The sequence below is a fragment of the Cetorhinus maximus genome, chromosome 9 (assembly GCF_964194155.1).
Source record: "Cetorhinus maximus chromosome 9, sCetMax3.hap1.1, whole genome shotgun sequence".
Lineage (NCBI taxonomy): Eukaryota > Metazoa > Chordata > Chondrichthyes > Lamniformes > Cetorhinidae > Cetorhinus > Cetorhinus maximus.
Window position 1 is genome coordinate 133,415,310 of NC_135887.1, and position 12,373 is coordinate 133,427,682.

The following is a 12,373-nucleotide window of genomic DNA, read 5'->3' on the forward strand; positions in this document are numbered from 1 at the left end:
GTCAATGGCTATTAAAGGTATCATTGAAATTTAATAGTTTGGTATTACAGTGGAGATGTTGTGATAGCTTATGAGAAGTGCACACCAGGAATCTTGACGGCGCACAACTCTTTAAAAAAAAGTCCAGGCACAGTGTTTTAAAACCGGCAACCACGGGGGCTGAGCCCCTGCCAGATTTTGGATCTTTCCGGTTTTTGGAGAAAGAAATCAAAACCTTAATTTAGTTAAGCAGAAACACGTGAAATGAAGTGAATAAATTTATTTTTTAATTAAAGTTTGAGAAGAAGAATACATAATAGTGAAGAAATAAAATTTGAAAATATAATTAAATAATAAGGTAAGGCTGATGGATTGGTCAGTCGGGCAGATCAGGTGGGGTCAAGGGTCACTTGAACCATTCAGAGCAGGGAAAAGACAGTGCCGTGCCAATGCAGCACCTAGTCGAATTGTCTCAGTAAGTTATTTTACTCATTTGATAACAAGTAAAATTGCATGGCAGATTATTTAAAAATAACCAGTTTTTGTGCAATTCTGGTTTTAGAATAGCCGGATTTGAGACACTCTACCTGTATCGCTTTTCCCTCTACCAAGAGTCAGGAGGAAGGAAATAAATTTGACTGGGGAAGGAAATAAATTTGACTGGGGATGTAGTCTATTTCACAGTTCACTCATTCACCCACTCACTTTTCCAGAGCCACTTCATCCAGTTCAGGGTCGTGGGAAGTCGGAGCCTATCCTGACAGGCAATGGGCGCTAGGCGAGGTACGCCCAGGACAGTTCAGTTTCATTTAAGTTGTTGGGTGTTCAATTTTTGTAGTACAAAATGTGACTGAATTATCAGGAGTAGACTGTGTATAGTCTTTAACTGGTCAAAAAAATGTATGTCAATTACAAAATGAGAACACGTGAACAAAGAATGTTAGTTCCAGTTTTTGTTACCAATTAGACTTGCAAATCCTGGTCGAGCACATTTATCCCAAATCCAGTGTGGTTTCAGAATTGGAAGACCTACAATTGACCTGACCTCCTCAGTACAGCAGCTGCAAGAGAAATGCCGTGAACAAAGGAGACCACTATATATTGCCTCCATCGATCTCAACAAGGCATTAGACTACGAGCAGAGGCACTCTATTTAAGCTGCTGGAGAAAATTGGCTACCGGCCAAAGCTGCTCAATGTGATCTCCCCTTTCAGTGACAACATGATGGGTAAGGTCAGCTATGATGGGACAACAGCAGGACCCATTGAAATCCGCAGTGGGGTCAAATGGGGTTGTGCTCTGACACCGATACTCTTTGGCATTTTCTTCTCTTTGCTGCCGTCATATGCCTTCAGGTCAACTAGAGAGGGTGTTCACTTACATACCAGAACTGACAAAAAACTGTTCAGCCTTGCTCGCCTTAGAGCCTAGACAAAGGTGCGCCAAATCCTCATCAGAGAACTGCTCTACCCTGATGATGACGCACTAGCATTCCTGTAGTAGCAAATGGACAAACACTCTCACGCCTGTAAAGAGCTCAGTTTGACCATCAGCATCAGTAAAACAAATGGCAGGTTTGGTTCAGGATGTTGCCATAATGCCATCTATCAGCATTGACAATGTGATGCTGGAGCTTGTTGTTTGCTTGCAATGTGAAGCCTAGATATGTGAAGCTATCTGTCACTTGATGCTGAAATCAGCATGCATTGCAAAAGCTGCAGCTGTTATGCCCAAGCTGATTAAGTGTGTGTGGAACAGCAGCAACCTGACTGAGAACATCAAACTGTGAGTCTACCAAGCATGCATCCTCAGTGTACTTTACAGTAGTGAGACCTGGACAGTTTATGCTAAGCAAGAGAAAAGGCTGAACAGTTTCCACCTTCGCTGCCTCGGACGTTTCCTCAGCGTCTCTTGGCAGGGCAAGGTCACCAACTCGGAGACCCTGGAGTGTGCTAATTCTATCAGCATACATTCATTGCTAAGCCAATGATGACTGCACTGGCTCAGTCACATTTATCAAATGGATGACGGTTGTATACCAAAGACCTTTTGCATGGTGAACTGGTCACTGGGTCATGAACCCCTGATCATTCACATCTCCACTGCAAGGACACCCTCAAGAGAGGTATGAAGATGACAGACATTGTCACGGACACCTGGGAGATGATCGCTAACAGCTGTGACCTCTGGAGGCTGACTGTTTGGAAGGGCAATGGAAGAGGGAGCAGAAAGCAAAAAGCTCAGCTGGCTGAGAAGAGGTCCCAGAGAAAACGGAGGCCAGCAAATCGTGCACCTACTCAGCCCACTGTCATCTTCTGCAGCAAATACAACAGAGACTGCCATGTCAGAGTAAGGCTCCTGAGCCACACAAGGCAATGCCTAACACAAAGTTGACGACCATGGCGCAAACCATCGCCTTACAAGATGGAAGGCTGCCACCATACCAGGGAGGCCTCTGAGTTAGCTAGTCTAAGTCTGGGAAGTAGTCGGGTATTACTCCATGCAAGTGCCCATGCACACTTTGTATAGTTTGAATTGGACTCATTGGTGCAGATTTTGGGGTCACCAGAGAAAAGGCAGCATTTGCTGCTGACCTTGAAAAGCTGCCCACAAAGATATTGTGGGCTTAAGAGCATTGATTTTTTTTCTCCACTGTGACTTGACTGTGAATCTGGTGCCATTCATAAAGGGATCTTTGGAGCCCAGTAATTGTGAAGCCATCAGGAAGGCTGATAAACCTGTCAGATTGAAGAATTTTCAGACAGCAAAGCAGGGAATAAACAGGACTATAATTCACTTTTTAATCAATGTGCATAAAATGAAATAAAGATTACAACATAAAAATCACAAGCTTTAAAAATTATTTTAAAACCTGTTGACTTTTTTTAAACTTAATTTTTCAGGGAGAGAGAGGTTGTTCAGCAATAATTATAACTTTGTACACCATTAAAAACTCAGTTACGCCTCATTCAACATTTTCAATGCTTTTCGCTGTCTGTGTGTAGTATGGAATAGATTGAGTTCAGGTGAATTCACTGATTGTATTGATTGCATCTATGAAGACTACAACAGTGGATCCTGTGGAGGAGCAGGGTATAACTGATAGCAAATTCCAGATGACCATGTTGAACTACACATGTTTGGCTGGAGAAAATTGTTGCCAGTTTTACAGAGTAATGACAGAGACCAGGACAGATTTGCCATCATTACCAACCGCAAAAGGGCCATTGTGACATCTAGGTGATTAATTGATGATGCTTGTGCTTGCTGTCTGGTTTTGCACATGAAGAACAATGATTTGGACAAAATCTCCTGGAACCGTAGAAACTATACCTCCAACATGAGTTAACTAACATCTTGAGGAAGAGAGAAATGGGGAAATTACTTTAATGTTTGAACACTGGCCACTACTTCTAAAAGTGCAGCATTATTTTGCTTCATACATTATTAATTTTATTTCATGTAATATTGCAGCTGCAATCAAATATTTTTGTCCTTTCCTTTTTGAAAATGTTTATAAGCTTTGTATGTAGAATTTTAACTTCCATTACTACATTGCAAATTGATTTCAGCAATTTAATTAGTGGCAATTTGTGACTTTCTTTTCAGACATGCAATTATTTGTCACTTGGCTCAACATGTCTCAACGCACCATTAAAATATTTAATGTCATACAAATTGCCTTATTAAAATTAAATATACTTTGAATAGTTTTGCATTTTTTAAACAATGTGAAAAGAACATTTGTTTCTGACTACTTTTTAAAGAAAATGTTGCTACTATTTAGAATTCTCCCCTTAATGGAAGCTAAAATTTATTAGTGTTCGCTAATCTCATCAGGGGTGACAATTGATGCAAAACAATTGAACTGGGTGCCCAAGTTAGGGATGAAAGAACTAACAATAGTTCCCACTTTCCATTACTTGTTGACTCATCAGAGTGTAGATGTAATGCCAGGACAGGATCTTGGTCAGTTGTGATGCGTTCCAGTAGGCAAATAGGCTGCCAGTATTCGCTGTGTAGGCTCGCACAACAAAAATGGCTACTTGGGTTAGACATCAGAGTATATCTAATAGGAATATCTCAGCATAAGTTAACCAATTCATGAGAGGAGGTGATGAAATGCAGTTTTATTCAGTGAAGGTGTTGCAACTATTATAGTTTAATTAATTTGAGCAGCGTGTCTAGAGATAAAAGCTTTTTCATGTCATATAAAACATTTCATTATGCTTTTATAAACATAAACTGCTTTTGAAGTGCAGCCATTGTTTTTAGGCAAATGCTGCAGCTAGTTTGAACATTGCAGGGACCAATAAACAGCAGAAATATCATTGACCATATAATCTGTTGTTGGTGGTACTGATCAAGGAGTGTTGGGCAGGAGTCTTTGGAAAAAGTGTCATGAGATCTTTTACACCCACCTAAAGAAGCTGACCAGACCACAGCTTAATGTCTCAATAGAATTCTCCTCTGATGATGCAACAGTCTCATTCAGTGGAGAATGTAATGATCTATAATGTTTATATATTAGAATATAGTACCAAGTAATGTTTTCATATTATATTCAAATATCAGAAGAAATATAGGTCTAATACTGTTTTAGAATATGGCACCATGAAATAGAACACATTATCCAGTTACTGCAATGTACAAGAATACAAATGACTCATGAGGAACCAGGGAGGAAGCTTCATGCACAGTTTTAGATTTTCATTACAAAAACTGTGGTTGCCTACGAGTATGCATGAATGTAATGGCACTTTTTTGTGGAAAGGGATGTCCCTAAATTCTTGGAGCTTTGGTGGTGTTGTTCCTACCATCAGTGCCACTGGAGTTGAAATAGTATTCTTATCGGCTGTAATGAGCCTTACCATGCAGCTTCAGTTATAGTTAACCTAAGATGTGGCATTTTCTTGCTTAGCTTCAGTTCTATATAAATAAAAGTAGTGAATATGTGGGATGCCTGGTACCTTTTGGCTTTTAGTCAGACAATTGGTAATGTGGTGCATTAAATGCATTACCGTGCCCTGATTACTTTTTAACTACCTTAAAAAATTAATAAAGGTCAGTATAAAAGTTAAATTTTAACTTTGCCCTATTTGGAAACAGAGACCATGTAAGGGCGCTAAAACACACAAAAAAAACTCTTTGTGAGGCAATATTGTCACTTTAACTGAGCCAAAAGATGCCCCACCCTGTACCTTGAAAGCAACAATGCAAAGTATTCAGAGTTGACAGATTTGAATATTAGTCATAATAGACTTCAACCTGCAACCATTGCAATGTTGAGCGAGCACCATATGTTAACAGTACAACACAGTACTTGAAAATTTAAGTTTACTTTGGCCAGACTTTGTAATATTTTATTTCAAATCTAAAGAACATTACACAATAAAGAAGATAGTTGAGTTCTCAGTGGAAAGTGGGGAGCTGTTGGTGGCAGGGGAGATCCCCGCCTAGCTTGCTGTAGAGTATCCTTCTTACGTATTTGGCATGTAAGCACTTGCCTATTCTGTTTCTAAAAGGATTTTCCTTGAATCACTTGAAGCTATTGCAAATGCTATAAGCTGTGCATTGATAATGTGTTTATTATACATTGTTGTCTTATGCAAATTCTTTACTGTTGAATTGGTGTCATTGCACTTTTAGTTGTTATTTTGTTTTTCTGAACAGAGTCATCTTTGACTATTTTTTACTTCCAAAGGTGTAGCAAAAAAATTTCAAAAGTGAGTTAGTGCAACACATCCTGGGCGGAAAGGCCTGATGCTCTAATGTAAATATTTGGAAGTATTTGGAAAATACAAGGCAAGGGTTAAATTGTTTCAAGCTGTTCATTCATGGTTAATAAATTCATCTGAACGGCACCATAAACTGACTTAGTATTGACTTTGTCATGACGTGCTAGTATGCATGTATGATCAGGACAATTTCAATGCAAATCTTGCTGGGAATTGCCTGAGTATCCCACAACGTATTGAAATGTACATATTTTTGTTGTCCATTTGAATCTTATAGCTCTTATTAGGTTAAAATAGTCCGTTGTAGAATTCTAATTGTCTTGGGGGAAATGATTTTTTTTACAGTACAGGAACTTATTATGTTTTTGAGCTGACATAGTTGGATTTAATGTGAAACCATTTTTAAAAAAAACTATCATAGGACACTATGTAACTGTACTGACTGTTCCATACTTCAAGGTAAGATTCCTCAGTAAGATGTTCTGTTGTGCTCTGTTTTGAAAGTACATCTACACTGTGGGTATCGGACCTAACCAATCTGAAGTTTTACAGCAAAACAGATGTTATTTATTAAGCATCTCTCTCCCCACACCCCCCCCACCCCACCCCACCCCAGAAAATTTATTGTTTGGGGAAAAAAAAAGTTTGGTTTGAAATAGATACTGCTTTGGGTTATTGACTTCTATTATTTTTTTGCCAACATGGTCTGTATAACCTTAACAGAGATCATGCGTCTCCATTGTATAACCAGTGTGTGCACGTGCACGCCTTTGTAAATTTTGAATTTAACGGAGTTGGAGACTTGGTGACTTGGTTGTTGGTGTGTTTTATTAAATCCAAGTAACATCATAACAGTTTCAGGAAGGGGTTCATCTAGCTCTCCTATCCAGTGTTCCATTGCTGTGTTGCTAATAGCCCATAATCTCATTTGTTGATCAAAATCTCTTTTGTTTCTCCTTGAAACCTAGTAATGTTTCTTGTTCCACCGCCTGTGCCAATAATCTATTCCACATACTTGCCATCCATTTAGTAAAAATAATCCCTCCTCTCTTGCCTATTTCCCTCTTGTCCTTAATTTGGGCATAAATTCTGTAAATGGTTAAAAAGTTTGAAAATGATTTGTCTAAACTTTTCATAATTTTAAATAATTCTAAATCATAACATCTAGGTTACTTGCAAAACTTAAGGCTCTGTATCTGAATGCACGTAGTATTCTAAGCAAAAAAGATGAACTGATAGATCGTACTTATTTATCTCTACACTAAAAGCCATTATAGAGACTAGGTTGCAGGATGGCATAGATTGGGACCTGAATATTGAAGGGTATGTGACTTTTAGGAAGGATAGGAAATTCAGAAAAGGTGGAGGGGTGGCACTGGTAATTAAAGAGGACATTAGCACAGAAGAGAGGATTGACCCAAGTTCAGGAGACCAGGATATAGAAGCAGTTTGGGTAGAGGTGAGGAATGATAAAGGAAGAAGTCTCTTGTGGATGTGGTATGCAGGCCCCCTAGCAGTAATCACATGGGTAGGACAGGGTATCAAAGAAGAAATAGTGGGAGTTTGTCAGAAAGGTAGGGCGATTATCATGGGGGATTTCAATCTCCATATAGACTGGAACAACCAGATAGGCAAAGGTAGCATAGGTGATGAATTCATAGAATGTTTTCGGGATAATTTCTTAGATCAGCATCTTGTGGAGCCAACCAGAGAGCAGACTATACTGGACCTGGTATCGTGTAATGAGATAGGATTAATTAATAGCATCATAGTGAAGGTGCCCCTAGATAGCAGTGATCACAAGATGATTGAATTTGACATTCAGCTTTTTGGAGCGAAGAGTGGGTCTAAGACTAGTTTTATTTAAACTTAAATAAGGGCAATTACGAGGGCATGAAAGCGGAGCTAGCGAAAGTGAGCTGGTAATTTAAGTTAAGGGATAGGTCAATAGAAATGCAGTAGCAGACATTCAAGGGGACACTTCAAAATACACAGAATACATTCCAATATGAGAAAAATTCCAAGGGAAGAGGATCCACCATTTGTGGTTGACTAAAAATTTAGAGAGAGTATTAAATTTAAAGAAAAAGTCTACAATTGGGCAAAGGTGGGTGGCAGGTAAGAAGATTGAACAGAATATAAAAAACAGCAAAGAATGACTATAAGATTAATAAGGAGGGAAAAATTGGAGTACAAGAGAAAACTAGCTAGAAATATAAAGACAGATAGTAAGAGTTCCTATAGATATCTGAAAATGAAAAGAGTTAACACAATGAGTGGTCCTATAGTAAGTGAGTCTGGGGAGTTGTTAATGGAAAATAAGGAGCTGGCAGGTAAATTGAATAGGTATTTGGCATCGGTCATTACTAAAGAGGATGCAAGCAACTTCCCAGAGTTAGCTGTAAATCAAGAATTGGAAGGGACGGAAGAACTCCAGAAAATTGTGATCACCAGGGAAGTGTTGCTTAGCAAATTATGGGTTGACAAGCCCCCAGGTCCTGATGGATTTCGTCCTAGGGTCTGACAAGAATTGGCTAGTGAGATAGTTGATGCATTGGTTCTAATTTTCCAAAACTCACTATATTTGGGGAAGGTTGCATTAGATTAGCTAATGTAACTCAAAGCAGGATACTACAGGCCAGTTAGCTTAACATCTGTCATAGGGAAAATATTAGAAGCTATTATTAAAGATGTTATAACAGGGCACTTAGATAACTTCAAGGTAACCAGGCAGAGTCAACATGGTTTTGTGAAAGGGAAATTATGTTTAACCAATTTATTGGAGTTCTTTGAAGAAGTGACAGATGCTGTGGATAAAGGGGAACCGATGGGTATACTGTACTTAGATTTTCAGGAGGCATTTGATAAGGTGCCTCATCAAAGGTTATTATGGAAACTAAAAGCTCATGGTGTCAGGAGTAATGTATTGGCATGGATAGAAGATTGGCTAGCTAACAGGAAACAGAGCAAACATAAATGGCTCATTTTCTGGTTGGCAAGATGTAACGAGTGGTGTGCCACAGGGATCAGTGCTGGGACCTCAACTCTTTACAATTTATATAAATGATTTGGATGAAGGGGCCAAGGGTATGGTTGCTAAATTTGCTGATGTCACAAAGATAGGTAAACAAGTAAGCTGTGAAGAGGACATGAGGCTACAAAAGGATATAGATAGGTTAGGTGAGTAGGAAACGATTTGGCAAATGAAGTATAATGTGGGAAAATGTAAGGTTGTCCATTTTGGCAGGACGAATAATAAAAGACATGTTATCTAAATGGTGAGAGATTGCAGAGCTCTGAGATGCAGAGGGATCTGGGTGTCCTAGCGCATGAATCGCAAAAGGTTCATATGCAGGTGTAGCAAGTAATTAGCAAAGCTAATAGGATGTTATCATTTATTGCAAGGGGAATTGATTACAAGAGTAGGTAGGTTATGCTTCAGTTATACAGGGCATTGATGAGACCATGTCTGGAGCACTGTGTATAGTATTGGTCCCCTTATTTAAGGAAAGATGTAAGTGCATTAGAAGTAGTTCAGAGAAGATTTATAAGATTAATGCCTGGATTGGGTGGGTTGGCTTATGAGGAAAGGCTGGACAGGCTAGGCTTGTATCCACTAGAAGAGTAAGAGGCAATTTGATTGAAACATACAGGATCCTGAGGGGACTTGACAGGGTGGATGTGGAAAGGATGTTTCCTGTTGTGGGAGAATCTAGAACTTGGTCACTGTTTCAAAATAAGGTGTCGCCCATTTAGGACAGAAGTGAGGAAAGTTTTTTCTCTCAGATGGTTGAGAGATTTTGGAATTCTCTTCCTCAAAAGATGGTTGAGGCAGAGTCCTAAAATATTTTAAGGCAGAGGTAGATAGATTCTTGATAAGCAGTGGGGAGGTGAAAGGTTATTGTGGGTAGGCAGGAATGTGGAGTTGAAGTTAAAATTAGATCAGCCATGTTTTTATTGAATGGTGGCGCAGGCTCGAAGGGCTGAGTGGCCTACTTTGCTCCTAATTCAAATATTCGTATGATCATAAGGTGCCAGTGTAATTTTTGACCTGTAAGACTCCATGGTGCATGAAACTAAAGTTTACCACAAAGCAGATTGGACACATGTTTTGCAGAATGGAGTTTATATAGGCATGAAGTCAACTTAAATGGTGACTTTAACTCTGGTCACTTAAAGCAAAATGCTCTTGGTTAAATACTGCATCAAAAAATATGGTCATTTCTAAATGGTGTTTTTAGTTTATCCTACCTGTCCCAGTTATCTCCTTGTCTTTATATGGTAGTAAGATTAGATTTGGATTGCACTAACAAATTGGCAGCAGATCGATGAATTGACTTCTGTGCTATAAACTCCTACCTACATATAAAATGTATAAGGAGAAAAGCAGCCTTTGCTGAATATTGGCAAGCTCTAAAAGTGAATCATTTGTGGCTAACCTGAATAATTGTTAATTACAGCATTGACTGTGGTTTTCTGATTAGTCAGACTTCCAGAAACCAGGTCATTTTATCTGTGTAATCTCTCTGCTCTGAGAATGCTGCCTTTGTGGAAGCATAAAGCATCTGAAGTTTCATTTTTGTTAACCTAACTCCGTACTCATTCAGATTTGTCCATTTTGAGTAGCTGTGCTAAACATATGCCTTGGTTCCTGTTCTGTAATGAGTTACCTGAGCTCCACTAGGGTAGCAAAAGAGGTGCTCCAATTAGCTTCAGTGCTCGGTTTGTGCGAGTAGGGGTAATTCGGCTAGGGCTCCACTCCTGATCACTCTCTACTCACCCATCTGGTCATTGGGCATTGGAACGATTTTGGTCAGCTGTCAAGCTACACAATTGAATAGTCTGATACTAACAATAATCATGTGAAATATGTTGTAAGATACCTGATAACATTGGGAATTACCCCAGCAAATAATCAGTACCTTCAAAAAAAAGAGGATCTGATTAAAATAAATGCTGAGGAAAAGTAGCTCAATTTTGTTGAAAATGTAAAATTTTGTTGACATTTTTTTGCTGACATACATGTTTATAATGTGTTAATGTAAACTTTCCCCCCCCCCCCAGGGATACAAGCATGAATAACATAACTGAGCTGCAACCTGACTCCTTCCAAAAACTCCCATACCTTGAGGAACTGTAAGTACAGTATATTGACGAATATTTATCATATAGGATGTATCTGATCAGACATGTGATTTTGTTCAAGTTTGTTTTGAGACTGACCAATTACAGCCTCCCCTTATAGACCATTACGACTACTGTTCAACACAGCAGAGCTAGGCATTTCACTAGTACCTATAGAATTGTCAACATTGTAAGTGTCATTTGAAACTAGAGGACAAGGGGGTGAATTGGCCTCTGAAGGTCACTGATTTAATTCAAGGGCAAACAGTCCAAATAAACCAAGTCAGTGTGAAAAATGTCTATACGTATTTGATGTTTAGCTAAGTGGAATATATTGCATCTTTTTTGTTCAAATTGACACACTCCCTTTTGCTTTTGAAATTAAGTTTTACGTGGCTAGAATTTATGTATTAAGTATACAGCAACATTTATCCTTAGAGGGTAAGTAAAACTAGAAACTTGTGACCAGTGCTGTAAATCCGGAATAAATTTGCTTTCTAGTTTGAAATTACAAAAATAACCTTTGTTGGAACTCCTAGCCCACCTCTAAATCTCATCGCTCCAATCTCCCTCCCCACTTACCGTTACAACAATGTCAAAATCTTGTTAATCAGACATAGTTGCATTTTTCAAGCTGAAAGCCCAGCTAACCTCATTAAATAAACATTACACATATAAGCAAGCTCTGTGCAGTGAGCTGGTTATTTAAGACCTAAATGTGTTTTTGCCAATATTTGAAACTGTTATTATTATGTAAGTAAAGTATGCCTGATTTCTCAGCTTGCTGCAGTATGTCAAAAACAATATTCAGATATTAAAATGGAGCTAAATTGATAGCTCTTATGAACACTTTATTACTTTTCTTTGTGTCCTACTGTTTCTTTACTCTCCAATGAAAAATTGGCGCAGAATCACAATGACTGAGAATTCATTATACAATAAACGGTCGACTGCTTCATACTTGAGTTTGCTCCCACGACGTCTGCTTGGCAAGCATTTTTCTCTGTGACATTGGCTCACTGATTTGAATGGTGCCCTGCGTCTAGATTTTGTATAGCAGCCTAGTTAATCACTGGTAGAAACAGAATGTATTAATATTAAAAGCTGTATTTATTTCACTAACTTGAAACACAATGTGCTTAATTTAGGTTCAGATGCTTTTGTGCTTCAGAGTCTGTTACTTTATTAGTTTGTTTTTTATTCCTTGAAGTTGGCATACAGTTATAGTCCATGGTTTCAATACTGGCTTCCTAACTAGGTCACAGAGGAAATTTGTGCCATTTTAAAACTGTTGTTTTAGTGTTGGTGCAGTCTACTGATGAATACCAATGTAATGCTGACAGTGTACATGGGGTGGGCACATGGGGATCGGTAGATTGGCTGTGAGACCACCTAGAAGAGAGAACTGCATAGCATTGTCAACTGACTACATAATCTCAGTTCGTAGAAACCTTTTGATAAAAAGGGTACTATTAAAAAGGGCATAATCTAACTAGTTTGGCTCTTTACCAGCTATTTATAAATATCTGTGT

General features: G+C 38.6%; 1 protein-coding gene across 1 annotated transcript in view; it reads left to right on the forward strand.

Moving 5' to 3' along the window:
• lgr4 (leucine-rich repeat containing G protein-coupled receptor 4) overlaps positions 1-12,373 on the forward strand; it is a 134,004-nt gene that overhangs the window by 20,688 nt on the left and 100,943 nt on the right. Inside the window, exon 2 of the mRNA XM_078549547.1 lies at positions 10,782-10,853. Within this exon, the coding sequence (XP_078405673.1) occupies positions 10,782-10,853 (72 nt within the window). The remainder of the gene's footprint in view (positions 1-10,781; positions 10,854-12,373) is intronic.